General features: G+C 39.2%; 1 protein-coding gene across 10 annotated transcripts in view; it reads left to right on the forward strand.

Moving 5' to 3' along the window:
* myt1lb (myelin transcription factor 1-like, b) overlaps positions 1–19,228 on the forward strand; it is a 136,877-nt gene extending 117,649 nt beyond the window's left edge. For 5 of the 10 annotated variants that reach the window (XM_064334158.1, XM_064334149.1, XM_064334184.1 and 2 more), the window contains 8 exons: positions 1,538–1,600; positions 2,226–2,309; positions 7,815–8,036; positions 8,304–8,395; positions 10,375–10,478; positions 11,865–12,008; positions 14,869–14,931; positions 16,566–19,228. In XM_064334158.1, coding sequence (XP_064190228.1) covers positions 1,538–1,600; positions 2,226–2,309; positions 7,815–8,036; positions 8,304–8,395; positions 10,375–10,478; positions 11,865–12,008; positions 14,869–14,931; positions 16,566–16,706 — 913 coding nt within the window. In that variant the 3' untranslated portion in view covers positions 16,707–19,228. Of the gene's footprint in view, positions 1–1,537; positions 1,601–2,225; positions 2,310–5,488; positions 7,716–7,814; positions 8,037–8,303; positions 8,396–10,374; positions 10,479–11,864; positions 12,009–14,868; positions 14,932–16,565 lie in introns of those variants that run through there. The other 5 variants (XM_064334194.1, XR_010329771.1, XR_010329772.1 and 2 more) reach the window with 5 other exon arrangements.
* Positions 19,229–22,736: the final 3,508 nt, after the last annotated feature.

Consider the following 22,736-nt stretch of genomic DNA (forward strand, 5'->3'; position numbering starts at 1 on the left):
GCTGGAAGATCCAGTTGCGACCAAGTTTTTACTTTCTAGCTGATGTCTTCAGGTGTTGCTCCAGTATTTTTAGATAATCCTCCTTCCTCATGATGCCATCTATTTTTTGAAGTGCACCAGTCCCTTTTCCAGCAAAACACCCCCGCAACCATGATGCTGCCACCCCCATGCTTCACAGTTGGGATGGTGTTCTTTGGATTAAAAGCCTCACCCATTTTTCTCCAGACATAGCGCTGATCATTATGGCCAAACTTTTCAATTTTTGTTTAATCTGACCAGAGAACACTCCTCCAAAAGACTAGGTCTTCATCCTTCATTCTGGCTTTTTTATGCCGGTCTTGAAGTAGGGGCTTCTTCCTTGGGCGACAGCCTTTCAGGCCACGGCAATGTAGGATTCTCTTATTGGTGGATGCAGACACTTTGGTACCTGATGCCTCCAACTCCTTCACCAGTTCCTTTGTTGTTGTCTTGGGGTTCAATTGAACCTTTCAGATCAAAGTTCATTCAGCCCTGGGAGTTAATTTGTGCCTCCTTCCTGAACAATGCAGTGTCTGTGAGGTCCCAAGATTTTTATATTTGCATACAATTGTTTGTACAGATGCTCGTGGTACCTTCAGTTGTTTGGAAATTGCTCCGAAGGGGGAACCAGACTTGTGGAGGTTCACAATTTTTTTTCTGAGGTCTTGGCTGAGTTGCTTGGATTTTCCCATGGTATCAAGGGCAAAAAGTGGCTCTAAAAGTAGGCCCTTAAATATAGCCACAGGTGCCAATTAACTCCTAATTATGACAACTGGCCAATCAGAAGCTTCTAAAATGTCATTACATCAATTTCTGGAATCTTCCAGAGAGTCAACTTGCTATATGTAAACTTTTGACCCACTGGAATTCTGATATAGTTAATTAAAATAAAGCTGAAATAAAACCTGATGTGATCAAAGTCAATGCCCTAACTGACTTGCCAAAAGAAATTAATGGTAACATGAAATGTGCGGAATTGTGAAAAACTGAGTTTGAATATCTTTAGCCTAGGTGTATGTAAACTTTCGGCCTCGACTGTATGGCCGGTCTTCCTTTGACTGCAGGCTGCAGTGTAAAATGAAGCAGACTGGTGACACAACGTATTTTGGAGGAGAACCAATGAATTTGCAGATGAACAAGCAAAAACATGGCAGAGGTTGCAAATAGCTAACTGGACATTCCAAATCAGACTGGGAATAGGACATGTTCAGCCGCAAGTTGGCTGCCAATTTCTTTTTTTTAAATAAATAAAACTTGATTTCAAAGAAACAGACTGATGCACAAAGCTGACCAGGCCAGGTTATAGCTCATTCACAATAAAGCATATGCACACACCGACTGACAAATATCTGCCTGCACAAGCTGCACATGCAGGCTACAGAGTGAAAAGAAGCAGCATCTTGACTTCACGTGGTTTGGAAACGAGTACGTGCCTCTGTGTACTCTCCTGAAGAAATTGGGCTAAAACCGAAATAAAAAAGCATTACGTCATGCCAACTCAGTGGTTTTTCTGTCCCAGGTGCCCGACCCCCGGGTGCGACGGTTCGGGACATATTACTGGGAACTATGCCTCACACAGAAGGTAAGCATTCGTGTTTCGAGGAAAAAGTCAGTTACAGTTGCCAAGCCAATTTTGCCAAGCTTCTTCAGTGGCACATTTGGCTGAGTTACCTGACTGTGAGTTACCTGATAACTAGTGAAAATCTGTCAGAAAAAATGTGTAATTCTGCAATATATAGGATGGATATTAATATATTAATATACCATATTAACGTTGACAATTTAGATGCAAATTTATTCCGCATCTGTGAAGTGGCATGAAATTGTGACGATAAGATAAAAATAAACTGTTAATAAATAGTTCACTGATTCCGTGCTAATTGTGTGTCAGGGTTGGTGTCATGTTTGCTACTATTGTTAGTCATTTGCAGAACACCACACCTCGTTATTGTATTAGGTGATGAATTACACTGCTAATGTTAATTAGCTCTTACGTTAAAGATGATGTGCCAGAAATGGAATTTTCTTTCCCTTCTTAAAGGCGTACATTTACAATGGTATCATTCTTTGTGCACTGTTATTGAAAAAGGCCAAAACAATTTGCCAGATTTCCCCTTTGCAGGATATCCAGCCTTCTCTCACTTACATACATGCACACACAGGCCGGGTAATGTGTGCAGTGGCTTATGGGATATTTGCCTCCGCAGCCTATCAGGGTGTCCCAGAGCGAGGAAGAGCGGCATTAAGATAACGCACAGCAAAGAGGATAAGGAGGAACAGGAGCCTATCAGGTACGGTGCCCCATGGGGCCACTTCCCAGAGGATCAATTTTTGTTTTATCTGCTGTTTTCAGCATTTTTTTGACCAGCCTGTTTTCAGGTCTACATTGAAAAAGGGTGGATCACAGACAAAGAACGTAAGCGACACTGTCCCCAATTTGGCAGAGCATATCAATGAGTTTCCGGTGGAAGCCTCACACCCTCTCCAGTCATAATTTGGAGGTACAATTTGGGCCATAGGAGTATGGAGGCCCCTGGGTTGCGGGGTGGGGTTTGTTGCACTGGCAGTACCTTAATTGGGCTGCAGAAAAATTTGGCCGAAGCGTAACTCAGAGACGGTGGAAAGAGTTTAATTTAATTTTGGATGTGTCGCCCAATACACTGAGGCAATTCTTCCACATTTTCATCAATCTCTCACTTGTGCTGGGAATAAAATCCACACTCAGGCCTCCAGAGCCAGGCCCGCACTATCAACTCCTCTCTGAAAATTAGCACTGGGCTCCATCCCTACCCAACCCCAACTCTCCAACTCAATATAAAAACCTCCTGTTTGTTTGCCATTTGTTTGCTCAACACTTCTCTTCACTTTTTTTTTTCTCTAGGAAGCAGTCAGGTTTGGCATTATGATGTTTGAGTGATAAAGCAGAGGTATTTAATCAATACCACATGTGAATTTATTATCTGTGTAAAAGTATATTCTACGCATTTGCTTGGGACAAGCTTGCAACAGCTCTTGACATGCCAGTTAGATAAGCATCCAGCAGAAGGCTTATAGTAAATTAAATTCAAATTTATGGACTCTAAGTTTTTGGATTTTAGGTCATTGGGGAGTACACATGCTTTCTGAACACTTGAAGATAAATTGCTGGATTAGCATAACGTATGACATAATATGTGGGAAAATGATTTAGTAATGATGTAGCATTTTAGGAAAAAGTGGCACATAATTACAACTGGACTCAATTTCACAATGTTAATATTGTAAACAACTAAAAAAACGTGATTGTGTTTTAAAACAGGAAGTGACACAGTATAAGGGAGTCCCAAGCGTGGGTTGGATACAGCACAGTGTAAAACTAGAAAGATGAACAGCACAGTAGAGACGGATAAGGGGAAACATCCAATTAATTAGGAACAGCTTTAAAATGTTTAACTTATAAGGTATCCAAAAGTCTGCGAATGAACTAGGAGAAAAATTAATTGGGATCAGCACAAGATGTTGTAACACGTTGGACACATTAATTGGTTGGGGCATGCTGAACTGGTATCAGATTATCATTGCTAGTGACGCTACAGCGGTGATGCTGTGTACTGTAACATTAGCTGGCTCACATCAGCGTTACAGGTGAAGCTACTTTACAGACTGTATGTTTTTATTTTACTGCATCTAGCATTTATGACTAGCTAGCTAGCTTACAGGGTGTCGCTCATCATCATCACAGTCCTGGCTGCCCAGCCAGTAATAATAGCTAACTAGCTACATGTCTACACATTGTAAACCCGACAGAATATAATGTAGCAATAACAGCTACATCCAGCTTTTAATCAGTGAGAAGATTCAAAATGATTTTAAGTTCAACTAATTAACTAATCATGGTCTTCAATCAAGAATTTAAGTAGAATCGGGCGTCTTAGTGCTATGCTAAAACAAAAACCAGGAGACACACCGGCCCTTTTTGGATAAGATTGAACATCCCTGCTGCACATGGATGCATTTGTCTTTTTCTGCAGTGGTACTCAGTTCTAGCCCTGGAGAGCCACAGAGTCTGCTGGTTTTTGTTTTTTTACTTAAGATCAGTGACAAATTCAGACACAAGAAACCAGATGACTTGAGTTACAGTATCTGTGTAATCAGCTGCTAAAACTGATCAATTGCTGTGCTACTCAAGTTCTGAGTAACAGTGAAAGCAGGCAGACCCTGAGACTCTCCAGGACCAGGAGTGAGGACCATTGGCTCAAAGACATGCTTTCTGTAGCATTTAAACTTACATCCATGTTCACTTTCGTTTCCTGACTCTCCCCATATTAGATCAGCTCATTGTTTAAAAGTGTCTCAGTTAGAAACTCAATAGTTTGAGTAGTCCCTTAACTTTGCCATTGGAGAGCCTATGGGGACCCCTTGAGGATAGTCATTGAAATACAAGTTTAAATCCCTGCAGGTCACATGGTGGAGACAAATGGCCCAAATTATTGCATACACCACCACTACCATCTACACAAGTCCAGCCCAGAATCTTAGATACGTTCTTGGTGGCAGACCACTGAATGTGCTGTCTCTGTTATTGGCCTTTCTTCTATATACTCATATGTTATATTTGCTCTCAAGTGCAAAAAGAGCTCCTTTTTTGCTGAAAAAACTTTTTTTCAAACTTTATTTAAGATTTTCGGTGACAATTGAGGGTAGGAACCCTCTTTCTCAATGCGCCGAGATTACAAGAGGTATAGGAAATAAAAGAAATAAGAGCATAAAAGAGATAATAACAAGCATCAATTAAAACAATTAAAATTGATCAAATCTGAGATCAGGGATCTAAAATGGCCCAGTGATGCACTCTCTGCTTCAACAGGATAGGGTTTTTTCTACGGCCTTTACCATTTCACTAAACTGCTGTGGAATTGGCTGGCTAGACGTCTACAGTGACTCACAGACAGAATAGCTTTTGCTACTTTACGTAGCTAGTAGGAGCAGACAGTCCCTTGTCAGTTGCCCCTTGGAGCAGCAGTGCCCCTTTGTGAACTGTCCGAGAAGTTTGAAAAAAGCATTTTGAAAGTGTATTTGCTTGTTAAGACCTCAGTTGTCTCTGCCCTTACAGCCTGGAGAAGCATTTTTTAAAAATCATCCTCTCCACGAGTCCAGCATTGTAAATTCCTTAAAAATATAACATACATATTTTCTTTACAGCACTTGTGGCTGAAAAAGTTATAAAGAAAGATTTTACTGAAGTAATTATAAAATAAAGGTAATATTGTATCACGTATTATGCAGTTATTTCCTGTCTAAGCGCATTGTTACAGGTTATCATTGCTGCCCTTAGAACAACAGAATCATTTATCAGTCACGTCAAAACACGAACTGCTTGCAACTGATAGTCCTTTGCACTGACTATTGTGCCTTATCGTCAGTTTGTCAGTTCCATTGAATGATGTCGTGTGCTGACAGACTTCTATGTATTTTTTCCTCTCTTTCTAAGGGCATGGCCAAGTGCGAGGTTTGAACTTAATTTGAACATTGCTGCTCAAGGTGCTCAGTTGTAGCATCTCTGTTTTGCACACACAGAATGAAAATCTAATTTGAACACCTGATCATAGACAGGGTCAGTGTCTTATGGTTCACCTCCATGATACAGTATATATGTAGTATATACAGCGCATTCTGTACAGTAAGTACTTGGACAGCACAGTTTCTGTTGTTTTGGCTCTGTATGCCAGCACATTGGGTTTAATATGTGATAGTGAATATGAGGTTAAAGTGTAGACCTGTTAACAACTAGACCTTTTAGGCATGGAAATACAGGGGATGGAAGAAACATACACTATCTGTGGTACAACATAAACAAATGCCAAGTTTACATTTTTGGGGTGAGCACAGTTTTTAAACCTCACCAATCTGTAGACCACACTGTACAAATTGTAGAAGCTTTGTATAAAAAAAGGGATCTTCCTTTCAAACAAGAAAGGCTGTTGTTGAACTTGACAATGAGAGAGTTCCCACCCGAGAAATGTGCATATATCAAAACAACCTGAAGTCTGAGTATTTCTGTTACTTATCTCCTGCGGTGGAATTCAGCAGTGTTCCTGTTAAAACAAGATTTATCTACCAGAAGCTTTGCTATATAACAGCTTCTGTTCTGTTATCCAATGACAATTTCAAGTTTCCTACCTTTCACCACTAACTGCACACGGTTGTAGCGTTGCTTAGCCGTATTGATTTGAACAGATCATGAAAACATGCAATGCAGTGATTCTACCACCAATGTTATTTATTCTACCATTTCTGTATGTTGGAAGCTGTAGTTTAGTACAGGCACTACAGTGTGTTTTTTCATTCATAAGTGATTTGTGATTTGCCTGAAAATAAATTTCAATACCTTATTTGAAAGGCCTCCCTCTGTTCTTCATTTTAAGTCCCATATGTATGCATTCATTTAATTCAGCCCCTGGATCTTCAGAATGACCTGCAGGGGTATAAACCGGTTGCACATTCTTCAGTTTAACCTAGATTTAATTAATGATTTTTTTCATGTGCATTTTTTATTCCACGTTTTGTTTTTTTCATTGACATGTGAAAAGATAAATGAATAATACTGAAGATGGCAACTATTTCCATTTAATTATGAACAGAAAAGGATTTTGTTCTGATCCAATATTTACCCTAGGCTCTGAAGAATAATAGATATTTTACTGCCAGAAATACTTACGCTTTGTGCAGGCACACTGTGGGTGGAAATCCGCCCTATTTTTGATGCCACTGTTTCTGCCCATCTCCTGGCACATACATTTTCTGTTTATCTCCAAGGATGTTTACTCTGCAGTGTTTTAATTGTACAATTTTAAGCAGCATAGCGAAGGCAGAAAGCATAGCATGTATTCCACTAATGAAAAGCTGTAAGGTAATCAGTATGATGGGGATCTTTATCATAATTACCATCATCTTCGTCATCATCAATGTCACCCCATTATCAGTACAGCAATAATAATAATAGCAGACAAACTAGGCTGCCTTCAAAATTCTGAAGTGACATAACACAAGCAGTGCTATTCTTTGAATAGTTGTAAAGTGATAAGTATATTGATAATCTTTATCAGAGTAATTATCATCATCATCATCATCATCATCGTAACTGTTGAAATTATAGTAACAGCCGAGACAAAGTATGCTACGCACAAGCTACACACATATATCTACTCAAGGAACTGTGTACTCTTAAAGGCTTGAACACTCCAGTGAGTCCTAGGCTTGAGTCATGTGTCTATTTCACACGCCTTGAAAAGCTTAAAATCTCTTCATGGACAGTGTCAGCAGGTGAGATACAATCACTGCAGTATTCTAGTTTAGACAAGGTTCATCTTGCGGCAACTAATCCCTTCTGACTGGATTGCTTAACGTGATATAATTTCCTGTTTCGTTTTAGTATAGTTCTTTAATTTTGGATTGTTTTCATTTTGTATTTAATGCAAATTAAATGAATGATATTAAAGTAAAACAACTTCCAGATCATTTTATTCAGGTATAATGTCATGTTTGATTTTTGTACAGTAATAGAATCTGTTTAGATGGAAATGGGGTTTCCAATTTCCAGTTTAGAGCACATACAACAACAAATACATATCTGACCAATCACTGTTGTGCATTGTTTGTACCCATGTGTGTTGCTTGACAGATGTACAACGATAAAGCAGTTTCTGGTGAGGACGCAGGTGAACCATTTACAGTATATTCTCATGGTTATACAAGTACAAGTCCAAAGGTCAATAACCTGATTCCTGGGTGGGGGTCACCCAATCTTTTGTTTGCAGGTGTCCAGTACCGGGCTGCGATGGGCAGGGTCATGTGACGGGGAAATACGCATCCCACCGAAGCGCATCGGGCTGCCCCCTGGCGGCCAAACGGCAGAAGGACGGCTACATGAACGGCTCCCAGTTCACCTGGAAATCGGGGAAGACGGATGGCATGTCCTGTCCAACGCCAGGCTGCGATGGGTCGGGTCACGTCAGTGGGAGCTTCCTGACCCACAGGAGGTGAGTTCTGACCTCCTCCCCTTTCCAGCAATACATAGGAGACACACAATGCACTCTCCTCCTTCCAAGGGGAGAGTGCATAATGTGCATTTGCCCTGTGCCACTTACATGGAAGGGGTCCCTGTGTGTAGAGAAAAATACAGTCGCACCCTTACCGGAAGGTCTTGTTTCCAACCCACAATTCTGTATGTATGCCTGTGTACAATGTACTTTGTGTGTTTGCGTCATACATGTGAACTGAATATAAAAATGCGGTTTCTTTGGCAGTTTATCGGGGTGTCCCCGGGCCACATCCGCCATGAAGAAAGCCAGAATGTCAGGAGTGGAAATGCTAACGATAAAACAACGGGCCAGCAATGGTAATCACTGCGCCTCCCTTCAAAACCCCTTCACAATGGGAACCAATCAAAATGAGGAATTTATAGAAAATGTCTGCCATGTGCAGAGCCAGCCTGCAGAAAAGGCAAAAAATAAAAAAAACAAAGAGGTTATGATTGCCTGGCAATCAGAAGCTCACAATCAGGAACCCCCAAATCATAATTAGCACTTACTGTGTTTCATTAACCCAATGCACGGCTACACTTTCCCCCACTTATTTAAATACTGCCAGTATATGTAGTATACTGGCAGTCCGTAAACAATAAAGTAGCATGTAAACAAGTATTATGTTAATCACATACAGTGAAACTCATTAATCAGATGAATCATCAACCAAAATTGAAACATGCACACATACAGAGGTGACATTTTTATGTAACACATTGATTTCTCCTTGTATAAAAAGGAACCAGGTTCATTGAGTCCTGTGAGTTGTGTGCATGTAGGAGCTTGTGTGTATATATTAGAGGTTGTCTGATATGGATTTTTCAAGGATGTGTATCTGCAAAAAAGCCCTTGCTATGTGCTGTTAACAATAAGAAAAAGACTCCAGTGGGCCAAGCACCATCAACACTAGACCAAAAAGACTGGGAAAAGGCAGATGCACATACTTTTAGACCAGCAGATCATAGTTGCCGTTTCACTGTAGTCTGGGGAACTGGTTTCTCTCTAGCTGCATTGAGTTCTTCCAGTAGTCATGGTGCAATTTTACAATGATTTCTTTTGCTAGACACCACAAGATATTTGTCTACTGCCTCTTGATCTTCCTGGTCTTCTCCAGTTAACATTACTGCCCATCAGCTGGACTGAGTGTGTACTGAACACTGCACCTGGAAATCTTAAGCTTCTTTCTCATTTCTGCCTCGGAATAACCTTGACACAATGTGTTTACTTGGCCCCACACGTCTACTGTAAGACTAACACCTTCGTCTTTGCCATATTTCTTGCAACTTTAGTGCCTATTTACTGACATTACATGCTAATGGTGTTAGGCTACCCATGGTTTTAAAAAAATGTTATGTTAGATAAGGTTTCAGTCAATTTAACAATGCCTTCACCACCCTCCTACCCCCCATTTGCAAAATGATTGGATAGACTTCCAATAATTTGTTTAATTGTAATTAAAGCCAAAGGAGGCTATTTTGAGGACAGCCATACTCATATCTGAAATTATTTTTAAGTAAAACTCTTTCTGTGTTATTGTAGGTAGAAATAACAAAAACATATTGTTATTGTTATTGAATAAATGTGCAGATATTAACTGAATTCTCTACCTAAGGCTTTAAAAAAAAAAAAAAAAAAAACACTGGCAGCCTAATACATTTGGCCTGTACTGTATGTATGTATGTACAGTACAATAATCATGCTTGTATGTGTGTGTGCGTGGCCATCTACTGTATTTGAGTGTGCATGCAGATATCTGATGTACATGTGAAAATGTGTTTGTGTGTGGGCAGACTCATGAGTGCATGTGTGTGCATCTTGTTTGTATGTGTGTGCGTGTGTGTGTACTGTATGTGTTTGTGTGTGGGCAGACTCATGAGAGTGCATGTGTGTGCATCTTGTTTGTATGTGTGTGCGTGTGTGTGTACTGTATGTGTTTGAGTGTGGGCAGACTCATGAGAGTGCATGTGTGTGCATCTTGTTTGTATGTGTGTGCGTGTGTGTGTACTGTATGTGTTTGTGTGTGGGCAGACTCATGAGAGTGCATGTGTGTGCATCTTGTTTGTATGTGTGTGTTTGTGTGTGGGCAGACTCATGAGAGTGCATGTGTGTGCATCTTGTTTGTATGTGTGCCTCGTGTGCTTGTGAGATTCCTCCTCGTAATGATGAAGTGGTGTGGGCACTCAAGAGGGAGTCACCATCACGTGTTATTGCTGCAAATGCCTTATATAAACCGATCCCCCACACTCTCATATCTTTCTGGAATGTCACAATGCATGTTTCTCTCATCTTCTAGGGATAGAGAATGATGAAGAAATCAAACAGCTGGATGAAGAAATCAAAGATTTAAATGAATCTAATTCACAAGTGGAGGCAGATATGATAAAACTTAGAACACAGGTACGAGGTTCAAGAGTTCAAGCGCTTTGGGCATAATGTTATTAATGCCCTACACTCTTTGTTACTTTTGTATGTGTACGTGTGTGAAATAGCATACACCTTTGCGTTTCTCATAACAATATTGTTGGAATCCAAGCACATTCATTACTTCTGGGATATTATTTCCCCCAAAGTACTTCTTAGAAGCAAGTTTGGCTGACATCCTGGGGTCAGGTTTGTTCTACTTTGCACTGTGTTGTTTCCAATAACTGATGTCATGTTCAGCTGCACAGTACATTTGCACAGTACATTTAGCTTAACTACCCTATACAGCACAGTCCTGAACTCTCCCACTCATATGAGAATGACTACAAATCTCACTCTCTATGTACATATGTGAGGATGAAAAATACATAAAGTTAAATGAGAGAGTTATTCTCTCAGGGGATAAACCTGTCTGAGGAAGAGTGCCCAGGAAGCATGACGGGTAAAATAGAACTACAAAATCGGCTTACTCTTTGCAAGTGACAAGCTCCAATAGCGACAGGAAACGGCGGCGGGAAGCGTCCCAGCACCCTTTGCGTCTTGGAAAAGGTGGTCTCTTAAAAAGTGGGACAGCCCTAATTATAATGCAGCTTCCCCTGTGGGGGGCCTCGCTGCGGAGCGTAGCACTTCGTCTCTCGCACTGGAAACGGGAGCGCAGCGTCAAACCTCAGCAGTAGAGCCGTTAGAGAGAAACCGACGCGACGTTTCAAAAGCCCCGCGATTAAAAAAAAAAAAGGCTCATCGGCGCGGTTTCAGCACGGAGAGGCGGCGGGGACGTGTTACGGCTAAATAAATACATTTTTTTAAAAGGCATGAAAGAGAATGCGAAACAGAAATAACTCCCCGTTCACGGTTTTAGAGGCAGGAGAAGGAGGAAAAGAAACGCTCCTCTTAAGAACGTTCCAGGGCGGGAATCGTTCCGCGTCAGACTGATTGCGATTCGGAGCAGCGGCGCACGTCCAAATCGGAGGATTAAACGAGCTTTGCAGATCCCGGGAGTTAAGACAGATACAGGGGAGAGGATGCGACATCGAACTGATCCGAATGTAGCCTATGCAGTCTAGTATAATAAGCAGACTTTGTCTCCTGGTCTATGAGCGTTTCATTTTCCCTGTTTTCCTGTTGCTAACAACACCATATACCTATACAATTTTTTTTTAATTACGGACAATCATTTCTCTGGAAGAATAGTGTAATTATTTCATATAGTGGGAGTACCAGAGGTCAAACAACTGTCTTACAGTGTTGCATGTTAACATTTTATACTTTTGTAAGTGTGTGGAATGTTGGTGCCCTGTGGTGTATGTAGCCTGTATCATGGTCTTGAATGAGTTCATTTTCTTGTGTTTATGCCCTTTGTAGATTACCACAATGGAGACTAATCTGAAGTCAATAGAGGAAGAAAACAAGGTGATTGAACAGCAAAATGAATCTCTCCTGCATGAGCTGGCCAACCTCAGCCAGTCACTGATAAACAGTTTAGCTAATATCCAGCTCCCACATATGGTAAGGGCCATCAAGGAACGCAAACTGGGCAAGTTATGGAACGTAACAGAACATAGCACATGGCTTTTCGTTGACATGAGGCTCCAGGCCCTGCTCTTGATTGTTGCATGCTGAATAAGTAACAGTCAATGTGATGAGTGTGCAAATCTCTCTCTATTAATTAAAGTAATTAAAATGTTAATTGGAAGTGGGTGTAACCTAAAGTAGCCACTTTACATTGACAGTATACCTGAGGGGGGAGGGAGATGTATACCGATGAGATTCATTTTTAGGAAGTGTGGGTTGATTTCTACATGCAGAGATCTTGCTGTGTTGAAGAGATGAGAGTGAAATATGAGGCTGTTGTCACATCCAGCAGAAAGCAGGGGGAAGTGGCCTAGGTCCCTTTTTTGTAGTGCTTAAACAGGCCTTGCCTTGAAGAGATCCACTGAACTAGCTCACATATTGCAATCAGTGGCTTAACTTTCAGTAACAAATTTAAGTTACGGCCATATTTTTTGTTCACAACCTACAGAACATTTCAACTTAAGCAGTCGTGGACATTCATTTAGAAATGATGTGTACTTATTTGAAAACAGTATTCCTTGCTTAAATATGCAACTCTTCATTTAGGGAAAAATCACAAAGAAAGATAGCCACAAAAAGTAATTGGTAGAAAGTACAGGAACGTGGCGATATGGAATGGGTCCATATTAGCATGCATGATTCAACACCCTTGTGCCAATTTTATGTACTTTCATTTTGAAGGTGGGTAGGTGTTTAAGGATATAGGGACTATTGTTTTGAAAGTGGGTCAGTGGCCTACAGAATTCTTTGGCTTGTCTCCAGAGGGAAAACTTTTTTAGTTTTTAATGGAACCCTCTATGATAGGTGTGAAAAGTACACAAAAAAATTTTTCATGCATGTCTAACACATTAAATTTGACCATCTCTGTAAAATTCTTCTTTTTGGAATTATGTAAAAGTGTACATTGGTTTGAAAATCCTGTGAAACACGTGTACTGATTTTCCAGTTCATTTTAGTCTGCAATCCACCAGCTGGGTCACACAGCCGGTGTGGTAGAGGACTGACCTCAGCCCTCACACACAGCTGGCACCAGTAGACTGCAGGGGGAGCCACGGTTAGCTAGGAGAACGCCCTGCCCGCTGAAACCCTACACTATAAATCTTCCGGTGTTAATTCAGCTCTAATAGTGTTAATTCAACTCTTAACAGGTTACATTGGGTCCCATTCTGGAATGTGGAACAAGATGTTATTTGTTAATAGCTGATTTAACACTGTTACAGTTGAATTAACACTGAGCATTTTACTGTGTACCTGCCTGGGCCATGCTACAATATGAGCCAAGATCTGCCAATCCAGGGGAATCACTGCAGAAGCCTGTACTGGCAGTCAGGAGTCCATCTTGGGCCGTGGGCTTAAATATACAAGAAAGCATTTGTGCCTCCTCCATGACAGGGAGCACATTGCTGCAGCTCTGTGGGGAGCTGAAGTGTCAGGAACAACAGCCAGCGTTGCAAATATTTAATCACTAAATTCTTTTCATCACAGCAAATCCCTGTGTGTAGCATTTCCAAAGGTTCAAAATGAATTGAACTCAATTGAAGATTGTGTGGTATGTGCATCCTCAGGAAAATCCAAAACCAACTAATTTAAGACCAATTTGTCTGTTGCGAATTTTTCACGGATTTTCATAGCACATGCAATGTTGTGTTATGTTTTGTAATTGCTATTCTGTATGTAACTATTACCCTTGAAGGCATGAGAGACAAAACAGCTTTTTTCCATAAGCATTCATTTTATTTTTTTCCTTATATTTCCTCAAATTCAGAAACAAAGAAAACAGTGGAAAAAATATTAGCATGGCAGGTTCCGAGCAAATAGATAAGGATGCGAGTCTCCCCCACAGAATGGACAGTAACCACAGCAACACCAAGTCAGTGTGAACAGGGATACTATGGGTGGGATTGCAGTGCAACTGCTAAACATCTCTGGATGTACTGAAGACATAAATTACCTTAATGCTCAACTTTCTGCAGTCCTTTCTCCATTAATACATAATTTAGCAGTGTGTAGTGCAGTAATTTGTATTCCATAATTGGCCGGGGTCTTACCCGCGGACTGAGGTTTCTTGCCTGCGCAAGGAGTTTGCTAATGGAGGTAATCAGTTTGTACACTACCATAAATGGGGAACAACCTAACTTCTCCAAATTGGGTCTCTCTCTCATTATGCCATCGGTAACTGATTTGGCTCGGTGCTATATATCGAAATGCCATCAAAACTGAGAAAGCACCAAAACAGTGCAGTCCCAACTTTCGTTTACTGTGGAAAAAAAAAACCCAGTAAAACAAGCAGTGCCATTTTTTAAAATGTAGTCTAATCGGGTTGAGGAATGATGTCTGAAAAAAAAGTATGCCGTTTCCCAACTACGCCATCCAAAAGCGCTTCATTTTTATCTATGTTGACCTGTTTGTTGGCTTGCTCAGCTCACGCCAGGAGAAAAAAGGACCGACTCACTTTTCAGGGCGAGATAGAGCCGACATACCAATGAGCTGGATTCAGGCATGGGCTCCCCCGCACCACGCCCTCTCAGACAGATTTCAGTGCTGAGTCGAGTCTCCTTCATTTGCCTTTTGTGTGTTTCTTTGTTTCTGTATCTCTTCACAGATCTCGTTTGGTTTTTTTGTTCAGATGCTCTTGGTACTCTGCGTGCAACAGTGCCCCCTAGAGGTTGTTGCTTAAAATATCACCCCGATAACCCAACTCTGCCCCACCCACCCCAACCCTCTGAGATGTGGATAAAGCAACCCTTCTGCACAGCAGGCTAATAGCACTCTGTTTTGCGCCTTTCCCCCTTAGAAACCGCTGCCACACAAAGAGGTGCCCATTAGAAATAACAGCTGTTTGCAGTTGCATCAGAGAGTAAGAGAATAATTTTCATAGTCTGATTGTCTCTTTTTTTTTCTTTATACGCCTTCTTTTTCCCTTTGAATCTCTCTCTTTATTTATGCATTCTAATGTGTCTGGTACACACATGTACTCTATGCCCAAAACTGTTCAGTTTCTGTTTTAGCATACAGTTACACACACACACACACATTTCAGCTAAACCTGCTCGATGTATCTGTTTGAGTGAGGGCTAACGAACAGCATTTGTCAAGATAATTGTCAGACACATACAGTACCAAGACATTTCAGAACTGAAAGCTCAGCAGAAGCTTCATTTAAGTGCCACTGTAGCTAAAATTGATCATGACTGAGTAACCAATTAGAGCCCTGAGGTACAAGCATGGCGTACTCTTTAAAGTGATGTACCGTAACAGGTTATACACTCGTGACACCAGGCTTCTTTTAAAGGAAACAAGTTATCCTATCCACCATTCACGTCACAGCAACAGTGTGGCTTTCTCTCGCACAGTAAGCACGTGTAGACCGACGTCCACAGACAAACACAGAACTGCATCACCACTGGACTCCCTCATCCACTTCCTCCTGTGTTTGTTTGCACGGATTTATCTTTTCCTCCCTGTTTTTCTGTTTCTCTCCCCATCTTTCCCACACCCCGAATGAACCCTTTTACACTCACATTATCAACATCTATTCGAATGGAAAAAGCTTGTTTTAAAAGAGAAAATGCATTTGCTAGGATAAAATTTTTCAGCTTTGCCTGGGTACAACTTAGACTCAGTTGTATTATGTAGACGCACGCTTATTTAAAGTGCGTTAGTCGTTGAGGAGAAATGTTTATATGTAGAGTAAATGAAGACTGCCTGATATTGTTCTTTTTTCATTTTATCTTTGCTATTTCCCCTGGTTTAATGTGGTTTCATGAGGGGAAATTTAGCTTATTTTGGAACTATTTTTTTTAACTGAACAAATGTACAAGGCTAAACCCCAATGTACTGAAATTATGATAGTGAAAGTTATGTATATAATGAAGGTTTTTACTGTATGTGTAGTTTGGAGGCTAATCAGGGATTTACAATTCTTATCACAAAAAGAGCCTGCAATAATTGACTTTTATCAGTCAAAAAATATTTTTTGAAATGAACAAGTTACCTTCCCCAAAACCATCCAGGAATGGCCTGTAAGTAGTGCCAAGGTGTTAAGGTGCATAACTTAGCATGACCCAGTTTTGTTTCCATAGTAGTGTGTGCAGTCATTCTCCCCCTCAGTGTGAATCTCATTGCATGACACCTTATTCTGTGGTTCACCCTTCTCTAAAACTACAACTCCTGTAGTGCTTTCCCTTTAAAGATTAAAAATAAAGTCTCACATGCAGGCTATTTTTCTTTTTTAAAATAAATATATTTATATAAGCCTTTCTGGAGTAGATATAACCTTCAATGATATGTGACACCTTATTTGCTTGCTGTTATAAGTGACTTTTCTGTAGCCCTGTGTGTGTATGTGTGTGTGTGTGTCTAATGTTAAAGGCTACTGTTAGCAGCTTAAAGGATGATAGCCAAAATGTTACAGTCATATGTCTAATCTGATTATCGTCCACTAAGGAGCTTCACCTAATTATGACCTTTGTGTTTTCCGATGTTCCACAGGAGCCGATAAACGAGCAAAACTTTGACGCTTACGTGACCACATTGACAGACATGTATACAAACCAGGATCAGTACCAGAGTCCGGAGAACAAGGCCCTATTGGAAAACATAAAACAAGCGGTACAAGGGATCCAAGTGTAGCCCGCTGACATCACAACAGAACTGGTCCGCAAAGGACAGCGAACACAATTTAAAAAAGGAGAGAGAAAACGTAAAATAAGAGAGGCCTCATGGTTTGCTGCTGTACTTTATCAGACAGTGTTAAATATTAATTTCCCTTCTTTAAAAAAAAGTGTTATGCTTATCGAAAACCTTCATAATGATTTTTCTTTTTTTGTCTTGCTTTGGAAATAGTTGACAGCAGAATAGTTTTTGAAAACATTCACATTTTGTACGTTTTCATATGAGCTGACATAGTGCGATGTACTGTTTATAGCTGCTAATGTATGGACATTTTTAGTGTATATTTCTCAAAAGTGAGCTGGACAATAGAGAACATATAAGTTCTTTTTAATGCTTATTGACAAACCATTTTAGATTCAAGAGCTGAACTGGACAGCAAAAAAAAAAAAAACAATCAAAAAAGAAAAATAGGAAGACCACTTTTGAATTATCTTTTCTCCTCGTTGGATGATTTTATGGAATTTTAAAAAATGCTTTGATTTTTTTTTTCTTTCTGTGCAGATTGTTAAATAGCAAGACTTGGTTGTAAAATTCTTTATTTTTGAATGATGCTTGAGAAAATCCTTGTCTTTTGTTAAAAAAAAATGTTGGCAGTGGTAGGTGGGGGCATTTAAAAAAGATGATGGACTTAAGAATTTAAAGAAACCGAATAGATGTATGAATGTTACAGTTTTAATGTAAACATCATGACACGGAAACCTAATGGTGGAAATCCCAATATCTAGAAAGGACTATTTTATGACTAAAAAAATTTAAGCATTCTGTGTTGTTAAATAACCCATTGTCATTCAATCAACGAGACGGTGATGTTCAACGGCAATAGAAAATCTAGGCGTCATTCTAGCTTTAGCGTTAGTTCTTTTCAATCTTAAATCTTCAGTAGCTAGAATTGGACAATGTTTTAGCAATATATAATGAATAAATCGCATATTTATAGATATGGGATGCAATCTACATAAACAGTTTGGGTATATGCAATTTCTTATTTATAAACATAGTGAACAACGAATCTTTTTACTATATGTAAAATATTAATTTTTATATAAATCTTTTAATACAAAAAAGTAAAAAAAATGAAACATGGACATTCAGTTTAGAATATGAGAGAGGCTTTATCAGTTGACTTTCTTTACGTACATTTTTTGCACAAGAACACCTTTGTTTCCATGTTTTGATGTTTTTACAGAAACTAAAGCAGTACCTGGAAGCCTAACATAAGGAAAATGGTTTTGTAAAGAAAAAATATATATATAGTTTATGAGAGCGGGACGAACAGGGTCATTGTCCCCACATATGTGCCAGTAGACTATTTGCACTTGTCCTATAGATATACAGTATCCTAACATGTGGAAGTGTGCAATGTCCAGGTGTCCCTTTGGCACACAATTGGAACCAATAACTGTTGGGAGCCACTGTGGGCAATTAAAACAGTATCATTGATGGAAACTACAGGGAATTTAAAATCAAAAAACGATATTAATAATAATACTATCAGTAATAATATCCATTATGAATGAATATGTTTATTTGATCTTTTCTTTTTGGTATATTATTTGAACAAGAAGAATCCCAGCAGCACTTTATTTATAACTAATCACTGTACAAAATGATAAAAAGAACTAATTAAAAATGGGGGAACATGATGATTAAAAAACAAGATGACTCCAGTTTTCCTAACAGACTCAATCGCTGGGGAATGAACTCTGTAGTTTAACTTCGAGGGAGGGAGGTGGGGGTCGGGTATTGTGGTCTAATATCTGTTAAGCCCACCCCTCCCCCACCCCCACCTCTCCCCCAATTTTCTGTTGTGCTTAGTTGTAGCTACCATGTTCAAAACTGCCTTTTGAAAGCTAACGCAAAGGTGCTTGTTGTTCACCTGATCACATATATTGTACTTTATGTCCGTTTTTAGGGCTACATTCTCCATGACTGCATATGCCGTTTTACACAGCATCGTGTCTGCAGCTTTTTGCCAATATAGTAACGCTTTCAGTAGAGTAATAGCTAGTATCGGTTTTTGAATTAATTATCGTTATCAGTACAATGGAAGGGGATTTTAAGCACAAACCTGCTGCTGATCTGCTGTTGGTACATAATATCAAATCAAAAAAGTAATCTGTGACTATTTACATAGGGAACGCAAAAAGGTGTCACATATTAGAATGCTGAATTTTCATATAAATTATTGTGAATTCATCAGAGTTTATTTATTCTAACTTACTCATTTTTGAAGTTGATTTAAGTAATCATTAATGAAGACAGGATTTTGTATAAACTATTGTGCTCTCTGTGGAACTGAAGTTTGATTTATTTTTGTACTACACGGCATGGATTTGTTGACATTTTAATTTTGCTATAAATGTGTGAGATCACAAGTTGCTGTGATATTTCATTTTTAAATTGTGAACTTTGTACAATTTTTGTCATGCTGGATGTTGACACATCTTACTCTGAATAAAGAAAAATTGTGTTGCCAGATAGCTGTGCTGTTGGTCTCTCAGTTAATTTCCTAGCACTTTTAATAGCACCATTTTAACAGTAGGTAGGATAATACAGAAAAGCAAGAAAAGGGATGCAAATAATACCTATTTAATACTTGACCGTGTAAAGGTCATTGATTAAATTGATTGGTATATGCACCAAACTAAAAACTTTGTCTTAGGTTGATTTTCATAAACCTTTGTGCATTTTTTCATAGAAAATCCTAAATGTATTTCAAAGTCAAAAAATATTTCAATGTAAAATTATATCAGTAAAGTGGGGAGAAGGTTTGGTTCCTCCCCAGAGACCTGCCCTGGTGCCCTTTTAAGATATGTAGTTCCCAAAGGCCATGGGTGACTTCATTAGCTGTTAAAAAATGGTGACCTTTTGGCCTTCTCCCACATGATTTGTGTATGAGGCTGTTCCGTTGAGATCTCCTCACATCCTGGGACCTGAACTCAAACACTGTGTTTTGGGCCATAAAACATGTTATGTAACATACTAAGTATTGAGTATTTATCTGGTTTCATTTCTGGCTCAAACTTTAACCCAAGCCTAAACTTGCTATAAATGTTCCTGTTGAATGTGGGTAATCAGATATTCCATTTATTCACTGTGCAATGAGGTGTACTTACATAGGAATTAACCCTGTTAATTCCTATGTAAGTCTGACTCTGCCATTGTGACACTGCTTTGTGTGGAGCCCTCATTTTATTGATATTTAATGTCATGCTGATACATAAGTACACAGGGGTATGACCACTTCCTAGCCTGGTGCTGTTTGCCTTGTGGAGACCGAAGTAGAAAGCCACCTTTATGGAAGGTAAGATGGTGGTCAGGGCCATATAGAGTTTTAGCATAGAATGCACACTACTTATGGCTCATACTTGGGAGGGTATCACCCTGTTGCCTTGGGTACTGTGGAAATCAATACATTACATCACAAAGGTATAAAGTTATACGGGAGTTCTTCAATGGCTACTTACAACTCCATGCTATGTCCAGAATGAACATGATTTAAAAAAAGAAAAACATATTTTCCTTGAACCTGGCTTCAGGTGAGTGCTTGTCCCTGTACCACGGCTCGCTTCCTGAAACACATAATGAATATCCATAATCAGCCTTTTTGCCACCTAGAACCTGCCAGCACATCCATATACAAGATGCACACAGACACAAAAACAGTCCAGCAGAGGGCAGTGTAGATTTCTAAATAAAAGACTGACAACATTACATGAGAGATGGGATGTTGCAGAGATAATAGTTGAATATGTACACTCTCAGAAAGGAAGAGCATTGGGAAATTTATTTTTAAAAATATAAATAATATATTTAAAAGTAATTAATGTTGCTATTTGTACTTTTTGTCTCATCCCTCACTGTTGGAAAGCAGGTAAAATATGTAAAATTCATTTCCACACAATTAATACTTCACAGAATATATGAGTAAATTCAGCATCACAAATCCCTTATTAGGGTTGTAGTTTTGTATCACTTGGGAAATTTCTAAATACATCCACGGTTAAGTGTGAAAGAGGTCATGTTACTTTGTTGCAAGAAAACGTGAATTGGGACTACAGTTAAAGCAATGTAGGGGGCGATGGGGGCATGAAAAGAGAGGTCATTTATTTGCCAGGGGTTCCTTTGCCATGACATTTACATCAGAGGCACATTCAGTCATGGTTTTGGTTGGCAGTAGCTGTGAAATGGAAAACAGGTATACGTGTGTGCAGTCACACACCCCAGGCTTGAAAGAGCGAAGCACTTCAAATATCACAGTAATTACTCAGTTACATCTTGAAACAGTGGCATATATGTTTTAACTGCTCATAAGAGTTTATTATTTGACAGTCTGAGACAAAAACTCTGTCTATAAGAAAGATTAACTGATATTATTTTTGCAACATGAAAAACAACATAGTGGTTATAGGTATGGGGTGTATCCTATAATTTGGATGGTTTACCTACCATTCTAGGAACTGTACTACAACTTGGAAGCATGAGAGGTTTTTTTCCATTTATATGCTGTTTACCAGTAAGTAAAGCGCTGGAGGCATGTCAATTTAGTGCAAACTACCAATGTGCTCATGGCACTGTTATGTAGACTGCAGGGATTAATTTTGGCCTCTTAAATATCTTATTCTTTTTTCAGTCCCAGCAGGGGTTATTTGTGACTCTTACCTCATCAGTCTCGAATGACAGGAAGATACAACAATGGTTCAGTGGTTTCATGAAGGCCAGCTGTATGATATGCATAAATGACAAACATAGGAGAAAATGCCAAATTGTAGGTGCTCTCTGAACTGTGGTACACCTTAGACCATAGTCTGAACTTTAGTGAAACGATGCATACTCGCACAATGTCGTAATACTCCCAAAAGTATTTAATAAAGTGAATCAGAACAACATTTTGACCGCCAGAATCTTCGTCTGGTTGCCATATTTCTAGAAGGTTTTGTATATAGGAAACATCTTGCTGTGTTGACATCACTGAAACAATTGTTCACCCATATGAATAATTTGCAAAGATTAGTTCAGCATGTCTGAGATGAGATACATGTTAAGTAATTAATACTGGAACATTGAAATGTCTCACATGCAGTACCATTTATATAAATATATTTTACTCATTTACGTCATTTGTGTGTGTGTGTGTGTGTGTGTGTGTGTGTGTGTGTGTGTGGGCATGTGTGTGTGTGTGTGCGTGTTCACTGAATCTGTATATGTACTGAAGCGTTTTCATAATACTTTATATAATATGGTTACTTGATTCCTTGAACTCCAGGCGATTTCCATAAAACAACTTGTGAAATATAATGAACTAGATGAACACTCCTGTAGATAAATGTTGTTCTGGAACACAGGCACTTTTGGGAGCCTTATTGTGCACAGGTGTGTACCATTTGACCACAGCCCAGCCACCTGTGAGGCTTGGGATATAGCTTTTGTATAATTTAGGCCATGGATTGAAGATTGTTCAATTATTCAGCAAATATTGTGAATGGCTAAATAGGAATATGACTACATTATGGTAAGTAATTTATAAAATGTCCGTCATAGCAGGCTTGATAGCACTATTTTGGGAAACATTTTAACCATTCTGATTCATATATGATTATGGACATCAGTTAATGTTAAAAATAAAAATAAAAAAATAAAAAACTTTACAGTGCAGTGCCTCTCAGTAACTATGTCGCCACATCACTGTTTTCTGTGACACTGTTAATTACACTGAACAAAAACTGACTAGACAAAAACTAGTGTGGATATTTTTACTATTTTTCAATGTTAATACGTAAATTTAGTTTCTCAGCTATACCAATGGATCAGTATCCTAAATCGAAGAGGTTAACAGGAGTCACTCAAACTAATTGCAACTCTGTGGTTAATTATAGGTAGATGAACCATGTCAAAACCTCACCAGAACATAACCGGCATTCTTTTGAAAATGAAAAGAAGTGTTTTGATTGGCCCACGCCTCTTTCAATCAGAGTCTGTAACACTGCC

Source organism: Anguilla rostrata, chromosome 1 (assembly GCF_018555375.3).
Source record: "Anguilla rostrata isolate EN2019 chromosome 1, ASM1855537v3, whole genome shotgun sequence".
NCBI classification, from domain to species: domain Eukaryota; kingdom Metazoa; phylum Chordata; class Actinopteri; order Anguilliformes; family Anguillidae; genus Anguilla; species Anguilla rostrata.